The sequence below is a fragment of the Marmota flaviventris genome, chromosome 16 (assembly GCF_047511675.1).
Source record: "Marmota flaviventris isolate mMarFla1 chromosome 16, mMarFla1.hap1, whole genome shotgun sequence".
Lineage (NCBI taxonomy): Eukaryota > Metazoa > Chordata > Mammalia > Rodentia > Sciuridae > Marmota > Marmota flaviventris.
The window spans coordinates 24,340,200-24,360,709 of NC_092513.1; the positions used below are offsets into that span (position 1 = coordinate 24,340,200).

Here is a 20,510-nt window from a genome sequence, read left to right on the forward strand (position 1 = left end):
TTAGTTTAATAATGTCAAGGTTCACTCATCTTGTAGCATGTGAGAATTTTTCTTAAGGAATAATAATTTTACTCTGTATTTACTATATTTAGTTCATCCTTACTTGGTTTGGGGGGATTGTTTTCCAGTTGGGTCTTAGAAACCTGCCCACAAGCACATGTATGAGATGAGGATACACTTGGAAGACCCTTCAAAGAGAAGTAATTTTTGTTGAAACCTAGGTACTCACTACCAGAATGTTAGATATTTCCCCAGATCCTTCTATAACACATAACATAACCCCAGCTCAGGACAGAGGCACATTGTTCAGGTACCATGCACAAGGTTTGGGTATGCCAACTATTGGGGATAAGGTCTGGTCAAAGGTCCTTGGGGATGGTCACATGGGGCAGAGCATTGTCTAAGGAGGCCTGAGGGGGTGTGGCTGGGCTGGAAGATGAGATGCCCTTAAATAGCCACCAGTCTAGGGTGAACAAGGCAGAGGAGAGTGAGCCATGGATGTTGTCAGAGTAGGTGGGGCTGAAGCTCACTATCCCCTGGAGCTGGGTATCAGCTGAGGGATGGGACAGGTGCCAAAAGGACCTGTGACTGCCTCTGGCCTAGGAGTGTGCTGGGCAGAAAGTAGACCTGCTCAAGGATACCTGCAGTTCTGGGTTTTCCTGCTATCGGCCAGAGCTAGACTGAGATCAGGAGATGGTGAGCGCTGACTCGGCTTGCAGAAGAAAAATAAGGTGTCTAAGAGCCCAGGTTGGCACCTAGATCCTTTCCATCTCAACCTACCACTCAAACTTTGCCTCGTCCATTGGTGAGCATGAATCAAGAAAGGTCTAATTAAAATCCTGACAGGGGTAGGGTTGTTTTCTTTCTTAATGTGCTTTTTCTACAGCAGCTTTCCATTTTATTTGTAAATTTATTAAAGTAAGGCTGCTTATCATAGAAAAAAATACAGGGAAATATAAAAGAATTTTTTCAAAAAACACTATCCCTGCCTCTTAAAAGCAGCCTCTAAAATTATTTGAATATTCCTTTCCAATGCTTATTCTATGTATTACTTAGATATCTGATATATGTAACTTGATATTTTTTTCATGATCTATGTAAACATGATTTTCATGGTTGGTTGAAATTTTATAACAATTTTCTTTGATTCTCTAATTGTTGACCATGTTCATCATTCCCATGTTTTACTGTTGTACCATCATGAAACTAGGTTTTGGTGGTGTTTTGTTTTTTGAGGAAACAGGATCATTCATGATTATTCCACTAGAATTCTTCAGAATATTAAGAAAGCAACTACTCTGACATGGAGCTGGTTGTACAACTTTAGCTTATTTTATAGGACATGGATCAGTTTTACTGGTTTAAAACATTGTGGAGTTGCAGGGTTGTGGGGGTGGCATTGATCCTATGTAGAAACACATTTGTCCCTTAACTGAAATCATGCAGCCTTCAATGCTGGCACTCTTCCCATGGGAACTGAGGCTCACTTTGCGGTGAATACCTCTATGGGGTGCTCTCCAGGAATGTAGTAAAACAAAACAAAATTTAAAAAATAGGTGCCTAAATTCTGTACAGTAAGGTTCATCTGCCCGGTTCAGTGTCTAATCCAGCCACTTGATGAGAGACCAGGGGCAGGCCAGAGGAACCCTGAAAGGGGAACCTGGAAATGTGGGGTGTGCAGCACCCTAGCCCTGGCCTGCTCTCAGGTGTCCTCTGCATTGTTTTCCTGGATGGTTTTAACCCCCATCCCATGTACCCTCCCAAATGTCAGTCATTATCAACACACTTGTCTATCTCTAGCTTACCCTTTTATCTAGAATCCTTGAACCATCATTCTGACTGCTGTTGCACCATGGGGATCACTGTGGACTTTCTGAACTCCAAAACCCCTTTAGGGCATGAACGTGGCCCAAACATCCAGGTTCTTTTCTCTCTCACCTCCGACATCCAGATAGTCCTGAGATTCTACTTCCTAACTCAGGGACATGCACTCACTCTGTCCTCACTGCTGCCACCCTTGCAACCTTGCTCTTGCCTCTGCCTAGATGTCTAGTCTCCCCCTAGCAATGGAAGAGGCCTCTCTGAGGTGCTGCCCTTCCTAAATCCAGCTCCTTCCCTGGCTTTTCACAGCCCTCCCCCTCCTGGCCCCCTCCACCTCCCGGACCCCTCCCCCTCCTGGCCCCGCACACTCCTCAGGACAGCATTTCCTGGGCAAGCCCTGCTTCCCCTTTTGTTGAGCCTTTATACCTGGACCTGGAAGTCTTCCCACACTTCTAACTGCTCCTGGTCCTTTACTTGTCAGGTTAGGCATCACCTGTCCTCCAGGAACCTGTTTTTACCCCTAAGACTCAGTAGGTGGTGTCTTCTCTGTCCCCTGGTTCACTTGTGTCATGGCATGTTCCAAACAATATAATGATTTGTATTTTAGTGTAATTATTAGGTTCTAAGTGGGGTTCTGTGTCCACAGCACCAAGCATGGTGCCAAATGTAAAGGCAGAGAATAATTGGTGGTGGGAAGGAAGGATAAAGGAACAGAACTCCATGTCCTCCAGCTGGGACAGCATGGCGTTTAAGTTCATCAAAAGTATGTCCTTCACACACACACTGTGTGATGATACTCAAGTGAGGTACCTAGAGGGGTCAAACTCAGCCAGAAAGTAGAGTGATGGCTGCCAGGGACTGGGGAGGGGGAGGGGCAGGGGGCGAACAGCGGTTGCTGAAAAATTTTTTTGTTTTCTTGAGATGGGATCTCAACTATGTTATCCAGATAGGCCTTGAACTTGGAGTTGTGACTCAGCTTCCTGAGTACCTGGAATTATAGGCATGTACCACTGCACCCAGCCTGGGAGTTGGTTTTTAATAGGGACATTTTTAGTTGGGAAGGGGAAAAAAATGTGGAGATGGAGGAGGTAAAGTTTGTGGAGTGATGTGAACATGCTGATGTTTCAGAAACACGTACCTAACAACAGTCAATGGCAAATCTCGCGTGATGTGTTTCCAACCACAATAAACACATACTTTTTTGACACTGTTTGACCAGAAAGAATGGTGTGAGGATGGCAGTCAGCAAAGAGGGCAGAGGTGCTGGGAGGGACCTGGGGAATAGTGAAGGTGGAGAGCATCCAGGGATGGATGGAGAAGGCGTGAAGAGACACTTCACAGCTGTCCCCTGGGTAGACATCTTTGTGGGAAAGCGGACGCACTTTCCCCCACGTGGCCTTCTTTGTCCTACAGCAGGATCTCGCTGCTGAGCAGGGACATGGGATGAGTGCACACAGACACCTAGCCTACAGCCAGTGTCACTGAGCCCGTCTGGCTGATCAGAGCTAGAGAACACTTCAGACACCATCTGCTGTCACTCCTTTAAGCCACACCTGAGGAGGCAAAGGCCCAGGGCTGGACAGAGTAGCCTGGAGCCAGGGTAAGAACCCAGGGCTCCTGCTCCAAGCCTGGTGTTCCTCTGCCAAGCAATGAAGGATGCCCTGAGTATCGCCCTCGGCCACCTCTGAGAATGCCACTCGGGCATTGAGTGGATTTTGACCTCTGGACTTAATAGATTCACATGGGGCTGATAAACTCATCAGTAATATTAAGCATAGGTCACTTTACCCCCAGGGTCCCACATGTGTCTGCAGAATCACACCATGTGTGGCTCATCTCCCCTGAAATCTTCATGTGTAGGTTGGAGTGGTGCGAACGAGAGACCCAGCCCCTCATCCAGCTCAGGGTCTAAACTCGCTGTGATCCTTCTCTTCCCTGGACTCGCCTTCCTCGTGTGGAAAATAGAGGTGGTGTCCTGGTTCTGTCATCCTGTGGCTCTGTAACAAACACACCGGCAGCATCTACTTATCACATTTGTTAGTTTTCTCAGAAATTTTTAATCCTGTCTCTGCCAGAGCTGTACCACAATTTGTGATCATAGGACTTTAAATTTAAACCTCAAACACAAAGTTAAATATACTACCTAGAAGATGTAAAACACATTTCCAAGTTGTCTCAACAGTGATTTTAACTGTATGCTAGGAGTTTTCCCTGCACTGGCATTGAGTTACTGGTTTTCCAAGTGATCAAAATGGCAATACAATTTTGCTGGTATGTTCTCCAGTATATTACTCCACATGATATTCCTTGAAAAACCAGGGGAGTGCTCCGGACAAATAAGTTAAGGCAACCGTGCATTCTGTATCCCCTCTTGGAAAGTCAAAAAGCATATGGGCATACTAAGGCTTCAGAAAGTCCTGTACTAACAGCATGTTTAAAATGATGAACTGGGGGACTGGGAGTGTATCTCAGGTGTAGAACACTTGCTTAGCATTTATGAGGCCCTGGGTTTGGTCCCTGGTACTGCAAAAAACAAAGTCCAATGTTTCAACAAAGAAGGGTGTCATAGCCAAATGTGCTTGGAAACACTAGCATATTGAACGACTTTGGGGAATGCTAGAGAGAGACTGTGACATTCCTTACACAGAGAACTTGGGGTTGTGAGTTCAAATCCAGGTCCCAGCATTGCTTGCTGATGCCAGTCAGAACTTTCATCGTGCATTTTGCTATTAAAATGGGGAAATGGCTCTTCACTTCCCCAGTAGATAGAGCAAGTGGTTAAGGCAGGAAAGGAGGAGGCCCACAGGGGAGAGTGCCCTGGATCCAGACAGTAATGGGGAGTGTCACTGGGCTGTCTTCCAGAGGCAGGAGCTGGAGTCGGAGAACAAAAAGCTGAAGAATGACCTGAATGAGCTGAGGAAAGCAGTAGCTGACCAAGCCACACAGAACAACTCCTCCCACAGCTCCCCTGACAGCTACAGCCTCCTGCTGAACCAGCTCAAGCTGGCCAACGAGGAGCTGGAGGTCCGAAAAGAGGAGGTGCTCATCCTCAGGACCCAGATCGTGAACGCTGACCAACGCCGACTTGCTGGCAAGAGCATGGTAACAAGATGGCAGGCGTGGTTGGGCTTGATGTGGGTGACACTAGGTCATAGACATGGGTTTTCTTATGTGTCTTTATCCATCGGGGTCTTGAGTCTGAAAGAGCAGAGTCTGACTCTGGTCTCCTCTCAAGGCATCACAAGGGACTCACTGCCCTAAGCCAGATGTAGATGTTTCTAGAATATCCTGAAGTTAATGAGATGTTCACAAGGAATGAGAAAGAATTAGATAGGTACTCTGAGGTGGCTGTGATTTTCATCTCATGCCCCTTGCTGTTTACTTCACTTCTGAAGTGGAGAGAACTCTTCTGTGTCCTCCCAGGGTGACCATGTCCCACTTAGTATTCTTAATGTTGCACCTTCTGGGACAGAATGTAGAGTGGAAGGAAGGGGACAGAGGCCATCTGAATGACTCGATGGCCTATGCTGGGTGACTTCTGGGCCTGGGGGCTGGAGTGGCCTGTGAGGAGACTGTACTGAGTGTGGTGGATTCAACGCCAAGCCACACTCTAATCGTGTCCTCTGGACAAGGGGTGTTTTTTCTTTCCAGTGTCACTGTGCGTGTCATCTCCCCCACTGCTAGCACTCAGTGTCTCATGGGTGGGCCTTGCCATTCTGTAACCCTTCCAAGATGCAAGGTGACCTTTTGAAGTCACCTTCTTACCATCTGAGATCTTCCAGGTCTTTCTCTTTTCCTAGAGGCATGTTTTTAAACCTCTGTGTATGAAGCCATTCCATGCAGTTTTGTAATCCAAGGTGTTTTGTTTATGTGGGGCCTTCCAGGAGCCAAACATTAATGCCAGAGCAAGTTGGCCTAACAGTGAAAAGCATGTGGACCAGGAAGATGCCATTGAGGCCTATCATGGGGTATGCCAGACAAACAGGTAAGGCCTCCCTCTTTGTAAGCTAGACCTGGGACCGGGGGTGGGGGGTCCTGCCCTGGTCCTCAGGCACTGGCCATGTGCTCAGCATTGGGCGGGGGATGGGGGGAGTTATTTGAGGCACTACTAAAGTGGATTCAGAATGTTCTCCCTCTCCCTTGTTACCCCAAATGAGATTTCCCCCAAGTTTAGCTGATGAATAACCTCTGGTCCCTCCTGAAGGGTGAGCTAACCAAGGCTTATGGCAAAAGGGGTTCATGTTTGTGGGAGCGGAGCTGGGGCTGACAGTACACCAGACAGGCCCCCCAGGAGTGGCCAAGGGCTCCAGAATGTGGGCTCTGGAGTCCCCTTTTCACTTGCTGTCTGGTGACTGCTGTGTGACCTCTTGGTGCCTCATCTGTGAATTGTCTCATAGCAGAGTACATCCACTGGGTGTGAGAAGAACTGGTGGGTTAGTCTGCAAAGCACTTAGAACTTGAGTGGCCCTGGAATAAGCATTGTAACCATTGTTACTTGTGCTTTTTTGCCACCCCCTTGGGCACCTGTAAAATCAGAGCCAGGTTTTTCCTGGATTGATTTCTCTCACCTCATCTAGTTACCTGTTGAGCTATGGATCACTACATGTTTCTTCAGAATCACTGTGGGCATGACTTGAAGTTCCTTGCAAGATTGTAACAATCACTGAAGACTTAGTGCTTTAACTTCCAGATTTTAAATGGTTTTTTTAAAATACCTTTATTTTTTTTCTAATGTGGTGCTGAGGATTGAACCCAGTGCGTCTCATGTGCCAGATTTGGTAGACAAATGCTCTACCAACTGAGCTATAACCCCAGCCCCTGATTTCCAGATCTTTAAATGCAGCCCCTCTTTCTGCAGATAAGGAAACTGAGGCTCAGAGGGTTAAGTGGTTCGGGCACACAGGTACTCTGTAATTGAATTCAGAAGGTCCAGCTCCTAGACTAGGGCTGCCCAGGTGATCAGAAGGTGAAGGTGCTGTACCAGGCCCCAGGAGAAAAGGAAATGAATTTCGAGAGAGAGAGGTCATTCTTTTCTGTAAAGGAGGGAGAGGAGAGTGGAGGAGATGCTCTCAGTGCTAAAACTGGAGTCAAGATGCCGTCATTTTTAAATCATCTTGCGGAAGATAAGAAATAGGATGAATGAGAAGCCAGAGCCCAGGTGATACTGAAGGACGAGGACAGCAGCCACGTGCCTGGCGTCTCTTTGCTCTTTGGAACCGACACTGTTATCAGCCCCCTTTTTATCCATCCCCGCATTTGTCAAGGATCCAGTCCCCAGCCTGTGTTCCAGAAGATTAATACCCCAGACTTATCTTCTTTATAGCAATAATGATGGTGATAAAATAAAAATAGCTTATATCTTAAAATAATTCCCTTCCCAGCAAGTCCAGCAGTCATCAGGCAACTCGTAGCCCATGAACCTGAGTTAAACAGAAAAAAGGGGCTGCCTTGGGGGCGGGGGGGAGCCCGAGACCATGTCCCCAAGTGCCTGTCACAGCAGGTGTCATGGAAGTGGCTGTGGTGGGTTCCTCTCTTCCAATTTGGCTTCCTCTTCAGCTTCGCAAAAGCCTTATGATTGCACCAAATCCCAGCACTGAGCTGGAAAGGCCCCCAGCACAGGGTACCAGGGAGGAGGGTGCCCCCTGGGAAGGGCATCCCGTTACAACAGGCTGCCCAGAAACAGGGTGCTTTGAGGATAGAGATTTGGTTTGCCTTTCCTACAGCTGTCCTCCAATGGAGGGTTTAGAGTGTGCATATAAATTGTATTTGTGTGTGCAGGTAGCAGGGGGGATAGGTCAGGACCCTTTAGAATTTTGTTATCCTGTCCCTAGAAGATTTTTACATTCCTTCACTGAGTTATGCTTTGATTTCTGGAGAGAGTACAGACATCCCTCTACCCTAGTCATGGTTCCTCCGAGAATCCATGCTCTCCACATTCAGAACCTCTTAACTTGTTGACTTTCAAATGTTGTAGAGTTGTGTTTTGGCCTTTACATCTACATCTTTCACCTGGATTTTAGGTCCAGTCAGAGAAGCAGTACTGGGGTCTGCTCTGGCAGGAGGAATTCCATGAATATGGGCAGCTTTTGTTTCATCTTGAAAATTAAGAAACCAGCCTTATTATTACCATTTTACATAAGGGAAAGCTATAGGGAAAGGGGTTGTGAAAACCCAGCAAAGGTGTGGGAAGTGTCTTCTCCAGGCAGTCTCTGGGAGAGTGACAAGGAAGTGGGGTAGGGGAGGGGTTGCTGGTGCTGCTGGACCAGCCCCACCTTTAGGCGGGCACTCAAGGTCACAGAGCTAGCTGGGAACATGAGCTCAGTTCTGGCTCCAAGAAGAGTGCTCATTGACTCCTGACCCCTTCTAGCCAAGCCCTGCCAAGGCTACAGAATTTATTAGTAGACTTTTCCTTGGGTCCCAGGAACCTGCCTTGCAGGCCCCCTCCACTGTCAGGTCCCAGAAAAGAGGAGACATTTAGCATGACCTTTATTACTGCCACATACACCTGGGGTGGTGGTTCTCATACACTCCACCATGGGGTCTGGTCTGTCCAGGACAGTGGAGACCAGGACAGGGGTGTGTGTAGTCTCCTGAAGATTTGCCTGAAGTCAGGGCTCGTTGGCCTTGAGCTCAGCTGCTGCACGATGTCTTGCTTAGAGTGGCAGATGAGGTGGGAAGAGCATGGTTCTGCCAGCCCCTCCTGCAGGCAGCCTCCCTTTAACTGTTCCTGGCCAGGAACCCTGGGCTTCCTTCAAAGGCCATCATCCCCTTCCTCACAGTCTCATTGGTCCTGAGTCAGCAGCACACCTGTGGTTCCCTGTGACTCAGTACACATCCGTAGCTATTGTAGACAGCCCACTTGGGTGGCCAGGCCTGCAGCCCTGGGTGTTTCTCCATTCTGGGGGGTGGGCTGCTGCCTCCCACTTCTCAGATTTCAGCAAATATCTTGGGCTGCTTAGAGAAAGCATGGTGTGGACTGAAGAAATAAAAGTATCCACCGAGTATACAGGGGTCTTTGTAGAAACTGAAATCATTTCCGAGCTAGCCGGAACCACGTCTGTTTTCTTCTACGGGAAGCAGGACCTTCGCCATGGCAGAGCAGTGGGTCCATTTTCTTAAGATAGCCACAGAGGGAAAATATTTTCCTATACCTTTTCTGGTGCATGATAGTTAAAGATCTAGAAAAACCCTTTGACATCATTCAGTGAACCACTGTCACCTGATGCATGAAGAAACAGGCCCAGAGAGTACAGGCAAAGAGCCCCAGCACAGCAGGCTCTCAAGCCAGTTTCCTAAACACTATCCCTTACTGCCTCCTGCAGTTGGAAATCGCTCATTGCTTATTTCTTGGTATGTGGTGTGTGAGAGGGATATTTATTGACATCAAGAACACATATTTTAAAAAACAATGAGTTTCTGGGCTGTTTGTGTTCTTCCCTATCACACCAACAGGTGGCGCTCCTTCCCTGGCTATGGCCCCTGTGGGTGTGAGGAGTAGGGAGATTTCGGGGATTTGGTTCTCTTTCGCATAGTAGCAAAGGGCTCTCTCCGTTTGGTTTGCTGATTTATAATTTTTCTTTGTGCCTGGTTTTCTGAACACTGGTGTCTGGGCTGCAGGGTTCTCTCCTTGTCTTCATCCATGGGGTGTAGCACGTCACAGAATTCAGAACTCTGTCCCTATGAGGCTGGTGATGGGTTTAATGCTAACTTCCTTGAGGTATATCTCAGCAGCGCACATGTGCCACCCCAGACAGCAGCTGCCATCATGGGAGTTGCGGAAGTGGAAGGACTGAGACCCAGTACCCCTTCCTACAGTGAGGGCCAGCCAGCATTAGAGCAAAAACTTCAGAGGAAGGCAGGAGGCTCCTGAGACCCCCACCAGGGGTTGGTGTCTTTCTTCATGCTGAAAAGGAGATGGCTGGCATAGAGGGACCCCTGTGTTAGTTCACTTAGCCCTGATGTGTCCCCCTCAGAGCCCCCCAGAATGCCTGTAGTGGGCCCTTGGATGAAAGCCCTGCTCCCAAGGGCCCTTGCTAAGGGAGGCGATAAAGATCAGCCCTTAGTCAAGCTATTGGTGGCAGTATATTTGTGGGCAGAAGTCCTATATAGAAGGGGTCCCCAAGATAACTTTCTTGGTTCTAGTTCTCTTTACTGTGAAGCGGATAGTGAGGGGTTGACCCAGGGAGTGGAAGCCATAGAGTCCCCAGCAGTTTCCTCACCACTGTTTTTCCTGCCTGTCCTCAGACTGTCAGGGAAGGCCTGGTGCAGATGTAACTAGCTCTGTGCAAGAAGCAGCCCACGTGAGCGCTGCAGGGTCTCCTGAACTCCGGGGTGGGGGGGAGGCTGTAATGTACCTCACAACCTAGCAGGGTTGGGACGGTGACTGACCTGAGTCAAAAACACCTGAGGATGGGTGATTTGCCACCGGGAGTTAGGAAAGGGTTCTGGTCTTTGCATCAGGCAGTGTGGGTGCAGCTTCTCTAGGACACATGGGGTGGAGTCCTGGTGGGGGAAGCAGGTCCCTGCTCATCCACTGCCACCCAGTCCCACTGGCCTTTGAGGATCTCCACGTGCCCAGGGCCCTGAGTAGTGGGGGCGGGGAGTACATGGGTGAGGAGCATCTGACAGGCCTGCCCTCCAGGAACCACCTTTGCTGCCCTTGGGTGGACTCTGCATGACCTGAGGCAGCAGTAGCTTGCAGGTGGAAGGCAGATGTCTGCTTCCCCTAGGTAACAGGAAAATGTACCCATGGTCAAAGCCAAGGGGGGTGGTAGATCCTTTTGTTCTCATCCTGTGAAGTTGATTTAGTTATTCTTCACATAAGCCTCTACAAGGAGAGCTGGAGTTGAGGCTATTTAACACCCTCGCACCCTTAAGGAGTGACAGAAGTGCTTTGAAAAGCAGGCGGGTTTTGCAGTCCCCTGGCCTGCTCGAGGCCAGGGTCTCCTGGTGCTTCACCTGCTGCTCTGCATACCTATCCTCCCTGGCAGTGAGGGCCTGCTCACCACCTGCAGCTACCCAAGCATACACAGGGCCCTTTCCTTCTGGCCCTGTTTGTGTGTGTCTGTCCCTTTAACTGATTCTGACAGAAGGAAGTGCCATGGGTGCTCGAGGTGGATATGATGCTGGGTCGCTGCTGTTCACAGAGCTGTCAGAACAAGCTCGGCCCTCTGCTCTTTGGCAACATGTTCCCTCCTGTGATTATCAATGGGCCCCACAGGAGAGCACAAGAGTCCCCTTCCCAGCCAGTAACGGAACCTGGGGTACTCAGATGCAGTCTACAGCCCCCCAAAATGCTGGAGGAAGGGGAGGAGGAGCATGCCGGCTTTGCCTTCTTCCTGTTTTCAAATCTTGGTCACCTCTGGTTCCCGGGATCTCCACCTGCTCCTCTCTCTCTCTCTACACTGGACACCTCTGTTTCTGTCCTTTATTTCTAGCCAGACTGAGGATTGGGGATACTTGAATGAAGATGGAGAACTCGGCTTGGCCTACCAAGGCTTAAAACAAGTTGCCAGGTCAAATGTGCTCCTGTCTTCCTGTGTCTGCTTTGTACGCCTGCTCATGTCTTTGCTCCTTGTGTTTCAGCCCAATGCGTGCGAGGGCTTGGGGGCACAGTTGGGGGTTGCTGCTGGCCAGTAGTCCCTGGGGTTGCCTGCCTATCATTTATGTCCAGGCTGTATGGATGAGGTCAGGGGAGGCTGCTTGTGATAGCACTGGGTGGCCCATCTGAGCCTCAGGAACCACATAGCCCAACCCCCACATTCTACAGGTGGAGACCTAGGAGGTACGTACGTGGCAGCAGGCAGACAGCTGTTAAGAGCAAAGCAGAGAGCCGGGCCTGGTGTGCAGGCCTGTAACCCCAGCTACTAAGGAGGCTGAAGCAGGAGGATCATAAGCTGAAAGATGGCCTGGGCAACTTTTGCTATGTCTCAAACAGCAAAAGAAGGGCTTGGTATATAGCTCTTTGGTAGAGCGTTTGCCTAGCATGTGTGAAGTCCTGGGTTCACTCCCCAGTTTGGGGGGGACGGTTCCCAGTCCCACACTGCTTATTGACCATCCTAACTACAGTGTCAGCCAAAAACATCAGCCTGACTTGTGAACCAGGTCTTCTAACACAAGGCTCCTCAGGACCTGCCGTCAGCATGTGGCTGTTCCAGGTGTTGGGGCCTCCCTGGAGCTGATGAAGTGCCTTGGAGTTGGTCTCTTCCCTGGCCCTTGTGGGGGAACAAAACTGAAGCTTGGAGGATTATGTAGAAAATTTGCTGGTTTTGCAGAAAATTCAGTTAGTTCCAGGCTGAACTGATACTCATCAGCCTTCAGCAGTGGGTGAAGAGTTTAGCCAGCAAGGTTCAGCACTTGGAGAAAGGGCATGACGTGATGGGGTGGTCTGTCACATGCTCCGTGCCAGTGTGGCTTTTAGGGATGTGTGGCATCACATTGTTCATTTGCACCTCCCAACAAGAGATGGGGCAAGGGTCATTAGACTCATTTCCCATTAGAGAAAATGGATGCTCAAAGGTGGTGTGAGTGCCATTCCTGGGTCCCTCAGCAGCCTGATGGCAGAACTGGAGGAAGAGCCCCAAGCCCTCAGCTCCTGCTAGCCTCTCGTGGCCTCTCCCTTCTTTCGCTGATAATGTGGTGGAGCTCTGTCATGGCAGCGAGTCTCCTGACTCTGCAGCCTTTCACTGGGTTCAAACATGGCCCTGCATGACCTGTGAGCCTGGTGACAGGTTCTTCACAGGTGGATCATAACATGACCTGCCACACTTGGTCATAAGGAAAATGACTGCAAGTGGATCTCTTTGTGTGTCCTTGGTGTGGAGCAGAAGGAACAGCAGCTGCTAGTTCTGTTATTATGATGGTTATATTATGCAATATGATCAGATTCCTTCCACTCAGAAGCATGTTGTATTGGAACAGAGACCCATGTGTGAAGCTGGTCATTCCTTGGGCCTCTGTTGGCAGGTCAAATGTGGTGTGACAGATAAGCAGATGAATGTGTTGAAGTAGCCCACAGGCCTGTGTGTCAGGAGTCCTGGCTCGTAGAACCAGCCCGGCCCCTGGCTGTGACCTTGAATCTCTCTCAGCCTTTGGCTTCTCCACACACTTAGGAAGCTAGCTTGATGCTTGGGCAGGAATCCTGTACCCTACACTCTGGGCTGAGTCCACCCTAGTCCACTTGGAGCATAGGGCAGACATGAATGGTGGACACATAGCACAGGTAAGGAAGCACATCCCTGGGCAGCATCCTAGAACCAGGTGTTTCTACTCTCTTGTTAAATCTACAACCTATTAGTGATTAAGTGTATTTTGGCCAATGTTGGATGCTATCTAAGTATTGCATGTCACCTAAGGTGTTGATTTTATTACCAAGCTGTCCTCCACTATCCTCACATTGCTGTTTTCTTTTGGCAATAGGCCTGTGGTGCATTCCTCAATCATTTCCTCATTCGTGTTACTTGATTGAGGAGCCACTGGGAGCCAGGTGATATTACCCAGTGCTGCTATAGAGCTGACTCATCTACCTCTGTCAGCAGTGTGATCTTTCCCTCCCTCTTATGCATTTACTGCCTCCCAGACCAGCAGGACTGCAAAAACATGCAGCCTGCTTCCTGAATCGGTGCCTAGCTCTGATCATTCCAGGCAGAGATTGGGGCGAGTGTTCCCCTGTGTAGGCCATGTCAGGAAGCTTTCCAAAGCCCCTTTCATCCAGCACCCTCTACATTTCTTTCACACAAAATCGGCTGCACTGAGTCAGGAAGCTGGTTCAGGTAGTGAAGCCCCAGAAGATGTGCATCCTCACCATGTTGGCACCCAGCTCCTGGGGACAAGGCTGCTGCTGCGCCTCCAGAATCCCTCACTTTCTGTTAGGGTGGAGCAGGTACTGTCCAAGGAGTGCCAGGTAACTGGCCCTGATTGAGCTTTTTAGACTTGGCCTCCGAGCCTTCCCCAACCCTCTCCAGATCTCTGGGTGTGTCTGCTTGTCAGACACTGGCTAATCTTTAACTTCCCCCAGAACACTTGCAGATAGTCTTAGTTTTGTTTTTTGGGGGTGAAGGGTAAATCGTTATAGAAATGTGCACGTGGGGTAGAGTGGAGATAGTAATGGTGAAGATGAATAGGCCAGACTAGCCCCTTGCCTTTCTAAAACTTGTGGGTAGTCTAGGGAAAGTGAGAAAATAATGTAATTACTTTATCAGAGTTTTATCTTAACAAGGGCATTCTTGTGAACTTCAGGGAAGACATAGATGCTGTATTTACTATAAGAAATTTGTGATGCTGACTTAGATACGGCAGTGTCTCCATCCCAAACTACTCACAGAATGAAATACAGGGTCAGGGAAAAGGGCTAATAAGCCCAGGGTGCTTTTGACATTGGTTTTCTGTCATCGGAGAGGACAGGTCAGCCTGTTTGCCTGCTGGCCTCCGTGGTGTGTGTCTCCCCACTGTGTACATCCCGTTGGGGATGTGCAACCGCTGCTGTGTGCTTGGCTGCTCTCTTGTTGTATTTGTATGTAGCCCCTCATTTGGGGTGCTGCCCCAACCACATGGTCACCTGTCCTTCTCTCCTTGGTGCAGGTTGCTGGAGGCACAGCTGCAGGCCCAGAGCCTGGAGCATGAGGAACAGGTGGAGAACCTCAAAGCCCAGGTGGAGGCCCTGAAGGAGGAGATGGACAAACAGCAGCAGACCTTCTGCCAGACACTGCTGCTATCCCCAGAGGCCCAGGTGGAATTTGGCGTCCAGCAGGAGATATCCCGGTTGACCAACGAGAATCTGGTGAGTAGCCATGCCTCGTGGATCATAGCTCTGGGAGTCATGTTCTAGAAAAAAGGATTGGGGTGGCTAGATGGACAAGGTTCACATCCTTAGCCCTGTAGTGGGAACAGATTCTGGAAATCCCTAGTTTGCTGATGGTAGATAAATGAAATAACTGTTTTTCTTGGTTGAGGATGTAATACCAAGAAATAGCAGCCACTGTTGTGTCAATCAGGAATTCTGGCAGAGCTCATTGGGGACAGCTTGCCTCTGCTCCACATGGTGTCAGCTGGAGCCGGAAGATCTAAGACAGCTTCATTCCCATGTCTGGGGCGTCAGTTCTCCTTGTGGTCTCTCCCTCTCCGTGTACTGCTTTACATGGCGACTGGCTTCCCAGGGAATGCAAGCAGCAGCTGTGGGGCCTCTTGAGGCCTTGTCCCAAAACTAGCAGAGCATCACCGCTGTCACCTGCTATGGATCAAGACAAATGATGAGGCTAGGCCAGGTATAGTGAGGGATGGCCCTCGCCACCTGACAGGAGGGGGAGTTGATGGCTCTCCTTGCGGGCAGTCACTGAAGGAGCCCTGGCAGATGCCAGGAAAGTGGAAGAGAGTCCCTGTCCTGCGAGAGCGTCATAGGTCAATAGAAGTAACGTTTCCAGACTGGGCTCTAATGGTGATAGAGCTGGGGCCTTCTGCCTTCCATGCCGAATCAGATGAGGTTAGTGGCAGCACAACCCTTCCACAACAGCTTGCTGTTCTGGGTCCCCGAGGGACTTGCTTCCAGTGGCAACAGTTACTAGGGGTTGGGCCTATAGCTGCTGCCTTTGTTTGGCTTCTGGGCCCAGGTAAACTCACTGACCTCCCAGCCAAGTGTCCCAGCACCCCCATTCCTCGACCTCTACCTGTCCATTCCTACCCAGGACACCGTCCACCCATCCCCAGGACGCCCAGGCTGCTGACTCGGCAACCTGAGCAGGCGTGATCTGGGGAGCCCTGGGATTACACAAGGCACCCTTGAGCCAGAACCAGGAGGAATTTGCCCTGTTGTTGCTGAGAATGGAGTCCGACCCATGGCCCGCTTCCTGGGCTCCAGAGCAGGGAACTGTAGCCAGCATGGGGCAGCCTTTCTGGCCAGGGCACTGAGCCAGGGCTCCTCAGACAGTACCCACAGCCATCCCTAGGCCACTCTGCTTCCAGCAAGAATAAACCTCTCATCCAGGGCCAGACTCAAGTCGTTCCTCATCCTACTTCCTTCTGCTCTCAGGACCTTAAAGAACTGGTAGAAAAGCTGGAAAAGAATGAGAGGAAGCTCAAAAAGCAACTGAAGATTTACATGAAGAAAGTCCAGGACCTAGAAGGTAGAGTGTGTGTGTGGGGGGGGGGGCGCGAGTGGTGAAGCAGAGGTATGCCTGGCAGTGCCGAGGGATGGACTGCCTGCCCTGTGGCACACTGTGTCACCAGTTTCCTAATGACTGTGGTCATGCCAGCCATGCCATGGAAGAATTCAGACCCTGGTTGGGCATGATGGCACATGCCTATAATCCCAGTTACTTGGGAGTTTGAAGCATGAGGATTGCAAGTTTGCAACCGGACTGGATAACTTAGCAACAGCCTGCCTCAAAAAATAAACAAGGTTGGGGATGTAACTTGGTGGTAGAGCACCCCTAGGTTCAGTCCCCAGTACCACCAGTGGGGGGGGGGGGGGGGTGTCCCATAGGTTCACACATTCTCAGTTAGCAGAGTCCAGACCAAAGACATGAATTGAGCAGGTGGCTTTCTTTTTGTGCCCACTCTGAACAAGGCTCTGTGGAACTGGAGGAATGAGATGCTGAGAAGGTGACCTAGTGGTCCCCGCCTTCAGAGAGCTCAGAGTTGGAGGCAAGACATTCTGGTGTGAAAGTATGTTGTATAATACAAAATCCCGGCCCCAGGGGGCCTCATTCTGTGCCATGGAGTGTCAAGTTCAAATTACCAGTCTGGAGTCTGCCCAGAGAGGATAGGCAGAGATCTCAGTCATGTTCCCAAAGCACTGGGAATGTTCTCTCCTCTCTCTGACCCTGCTGCAAATCTAAGCGTGCACCCTGCTTGGAACCCCCATGGCTTCCCATTGCCTGCATACCTCACTGCAGTCTTCCTCCCTCTGCTCAAGAGCCACCAGCCCATCACCATATGATGGCCTGACACAGCCCTAATCACCAGTGGTGTTTTGTTCATTTATTCACCTGTTTACACTCACCAGCTGCTCTACTCCTGGGCTCCAGGAGGCAGAAACATCTGGGGCCCACACCAGGCATATGCAGGCAGGAGCGATCTCTTGCTAGCTGGCGGTCTCTCTCGCACCTGCCAACTTACCCCCTTCATCTTTGAATTTCTCATTTTCTGTTCCTCAGGTTCTCATTCTCCTAGTTTCTTGGCTTCTAGCCTCTCCCTTTGCTCAATCGTAAAGACCTATCACTCTCTTCAGTGCTTCTCTGTGTCTGCCCTGCTCATTCCCTTATGACCAATCCTTGTCCCCTGCTCCCAGATGACTTCCCAGGCCCTGCTGCTTCTGCTCACGGTGCTGTCTGTCCTCTGTCCCTTCCCTAGGACTTGCAGAGGAAACTTCAGCTCTTGGCGAGTGTGCCTCTCCACCTGGCCCTGTACACACCCAGACCCCCCTGGCAGCACAGAGAGCAACACCCACCCTGGGTGGGCCTTTGCTTCTCTCCCATTTGTCCAGGGACTTGTGTGATGTGGGGTTTGGTGGGTCGATGGACCAGCCCTTCCCCTACTCCTTTGTGAGGTCTTACCGGCTGGAGCCACCATCAGCACACTTCTGGCCTGGCACCTGGCAAGCTGTGTTGAGGGTCTGTTTTAGAGTGAACATACACATATATCTCTTTAGCTAGACTGGCCAAGGACAAGGTTAGAGAACCCATCATATCTAATCCTATACTTAGAACAACGTCCTGCATGCAGTAGGTGTCCATTGTGGGCTTGGGGGTATATCTGTGTGCCCACTGCTCTCCCAAGGAATCAAAATGAGGGAAGGCCTGAATGAAGCAATGAATGAGTCAAAGCCCTTTGTACCCCCAACCACACCACCAGGATTCCTGCAGAATCATTTCCTTATGTAGTTGCATTACTTATGTAGTTGCATGTCACAGGCTCCTGAGCTTGACTCTGCATTGGGGTATTAGTGTCTTTCTGTGTACTCTGGCACATCTGCTACCCTGTCTGTGCCAAAGGCATTGCAGGGTCCTCAGATACTTGTAGTTGCACTGTGGCTGTGTCATGATGGCCATTTTGTGGTCGCACACAAGGAATCCAGCAGGCCTGGCCAGGGTCATGACATCTTCCCAGAAAGATGGTTTCCCCTTATGACTTGATTGCAGAGAAGAAGCAGCTGCCAGCTGGAGGGTAGGACACCTTGCTGCCCACTACCCTGGTCCAAAGCCTGCCCAGCACCCTTTCAAGGGTTTCCCTTTCCCTTGTCCCGCAGCTAGACTGTGGCAGAGGCCACAGGAACAGATCATGTACCATGTGGGAGCTTGGGAACCCTGAACACCCCTCTCCAGACCCAGGTCCAAGCTTCTGTCCACAGGCACAGCTCACTACGGGCCTTCAGCTGCAGGTCCCATTCATGCTTCCTGTTGTTTCTTTCCCACTCAGCTGCCCAGGCATTGGCCCAGAGTGACAGACGGCACCATGAGCTCACCAGGCAGGTCACAGTCCAGAGGAAAGAGAAGGACTTCCAGGGCATGCTGGAATACCACAAAGAAGACGAGGCCCTCCTCATCCGGAACCTGGTGACAGGTCAGGACCCACCATGAGACCCCACATGCCAGCCCTCCTCCCCAACTCCCATTTCAAACATAACTCCCCATCCCTGTGTCCCCCACACAACACTGCCCCTCTCCTCCTCCTCACCCTCTGAGTCCAGCTGCTTCTAATCATAACCCATTGCTTTTCCAAATTAAAATCTGACCCCTGTAAATTGCAGCCTACTCTCGGGAAACGGAGGTCTCCATTCTGCCTGTGGTGGGTAGAGATGGGGGAGCTGCCAGCCCACCTCACTTACCCGAGTGCACATTAGCTTCCTCGCAGCTTCTGTTTAAGTCGGCACTTTGCTGCTCTCACTTAACTCTGAAGGAAACCTAGGTCATTCTGGTAACTTGCCCAGGTCATACACTGGGTAAATAGTAGATCAAAGGTTTAAGTTCCTGTTGTTTGTGAAAAACTTTGCGGTTTGTAAGTGCTGTGCTTACTTAGGAATGTAGTCTTTGGAGCCACATGGCCTTTATGCAAACTGGGCCTTTCCTAGCCACGTGGCTGAGGTCATGTTCTCAGGTGTCACATGGGGGAGAGGATTGCACCAATAGCACAGAATTGGGAGAATCGATGGTAACGATTTGTTGCTCACAGGATGGTCCCTGAACCAGCAACATCCCCTGAAAAGGTGCTTGAAGTGCAGACTCCCAGGCTCCACTCCAGACCTCCCAAATTAGAATGCACATAGCAAAAAATCCAGGTGGTTCATATACACACTGAAGTCTGAAGAGCGCTGAGTTCATGCAAAGGGCCTAGGATCACTCTGGTCCTTTGTGAAGGTTCCCTGGGCTTGGTCTGTACTGTCCCTGCATTCCTCCTTTCAGGAATCTGGCAAGGTCAAGGCTGGCCTGCCTCGTCCTCAGGACTGAAAGACCTGCCACCCCACCGAAGAGGGCAGAGTTTTCCCCGTTAAGTCAGAAAGGGAGCTTCTTCCTCTCAGGGTCTCTCTTCTTGGCTGCTTGGGGGGGGGGGGGGTCTGTGTCCTGTTTGCAGGTTGTACAGGTTTGTGCCTGAATAACTCCAGGTGGCTTGGTGGGGGAGCTGCCTTCTGGGCTGAAACACCAGGCTCTTGAAAGCTGCTCTCCTCACCTGCCAAGCCTGCCCAGCTCATAGTCATTAGCTATGAGCTCTCTTCTTTGTGGTACCTTGGTGTCCCCATCTGTAAAATGGAGATGGGGGGCCCCCATCTTCTCATCCCCTCATATGAAGTATAGCAAGGCTAAATGTGACGGTGCAATTGCAAAGCCTTCTCGGGAGTCAGATGGCAGCTTTAGCGAGGTAGTTCAGTTCAAGAAAGAGGAAACCATTATTCTTCAGGAATTCATTGAGCCACCGTGCCTGGGGCTGAGGCTACTGGGAGAAGGGAGTGAGACTTGTGCCTAGCACAGACTTTCCTTTCGTGGTTTTTGTTTTTAGTAACCTGCTTATGCCTGGGCATTTTGTTCTGTAATGGAGGTTAGTTTGCCCTATAATTGTGACAGATGTGACAAAGGTGACACACATTCTTGTTAAACATCCTTAAGCAGACTGCTTCTATTAGGAATGAACCTTTACTCTTCCATAAATTAACTCTGACACTGTATAGTTTTGAGTTTACTAAGTAAATAAGACTTCTGTTTAAAACAGTGCCAGACAGGTGGCTTGTTCCTGCTGTCATTGCTCAGATGGCTCTAGGCAAGGTCACTTCCTGCTGAGCTGCTTAGGAAAAGTACCCAATCATCAGCCTTCCACAAGACCCCATCTAAATGAATGGATGCCTCAGGAAGGCACTAGCTTGTTTCTCTGAGGAGAAAAGAAAGAGTCAAGGTCCCCACCCACTCAGGATGCTCCCATCCAGTTGGGAGGCCCAAGTAAACTGCTTCATCACAACAGAACATGCCAAGGCTTGTAGTCTGCACATGAGTCAGGCTTGAAAAAAGCTGTGGGTTGAAAGTCTGGGCCTATAAGATATTTTTTTCTGCTGTTACTTGCTTTCAAATCAGAGCCAAGGGCCAGTCCACAGCCATCTGCCAAACTTACAAAATGCATGTTAACCATGTATCCAGAGTATTATGCCCTGTAGTTAGAATTAACTAGAAAGATGGATTTGATGAAACTCAGGAAGCAGCTAGAGATGCTAG

At 50.0% G+C, this 20,510-nt stretch overlaps 1 protein-coding gene across 1 annotated transcript in view; it reads left to right on the forward strand.

Moving 5' to 3' along the window:
• The window catches only part of Myo5b (myosin VB), a 307,445-nt gene that overhangs the window by 267,837 nt on the left and 19,098 nt on the right, over nt 1-20,510 (forward strand). Inside the window, exons 28-33 of the mRNA XM_071602835.1 lie at nt 4,684-4,923; nt 5,706-5,806; nt 11,259-11,336; nt 14,401-14,599; nt 15,845-15,938; nt 18,232-18,375. Of these exons, the coding sequence (XP_071458936.1) occupies nt 4,684-4,923; nt 5,706-5,806; nt 11,259-11,336; nt 14,401-14,599; nt 15,845-15,938; nt 18,232-18,375 (856 nt within the window). The remainder of the gene's footprint in view (nt 1-4,683; nt 4,924-5,705; nt 5,807-11,258; nt 11,337-14,400; nt 14,600-15,844; nt 15,939-18,231; nt 18,376-20,510) is intronic.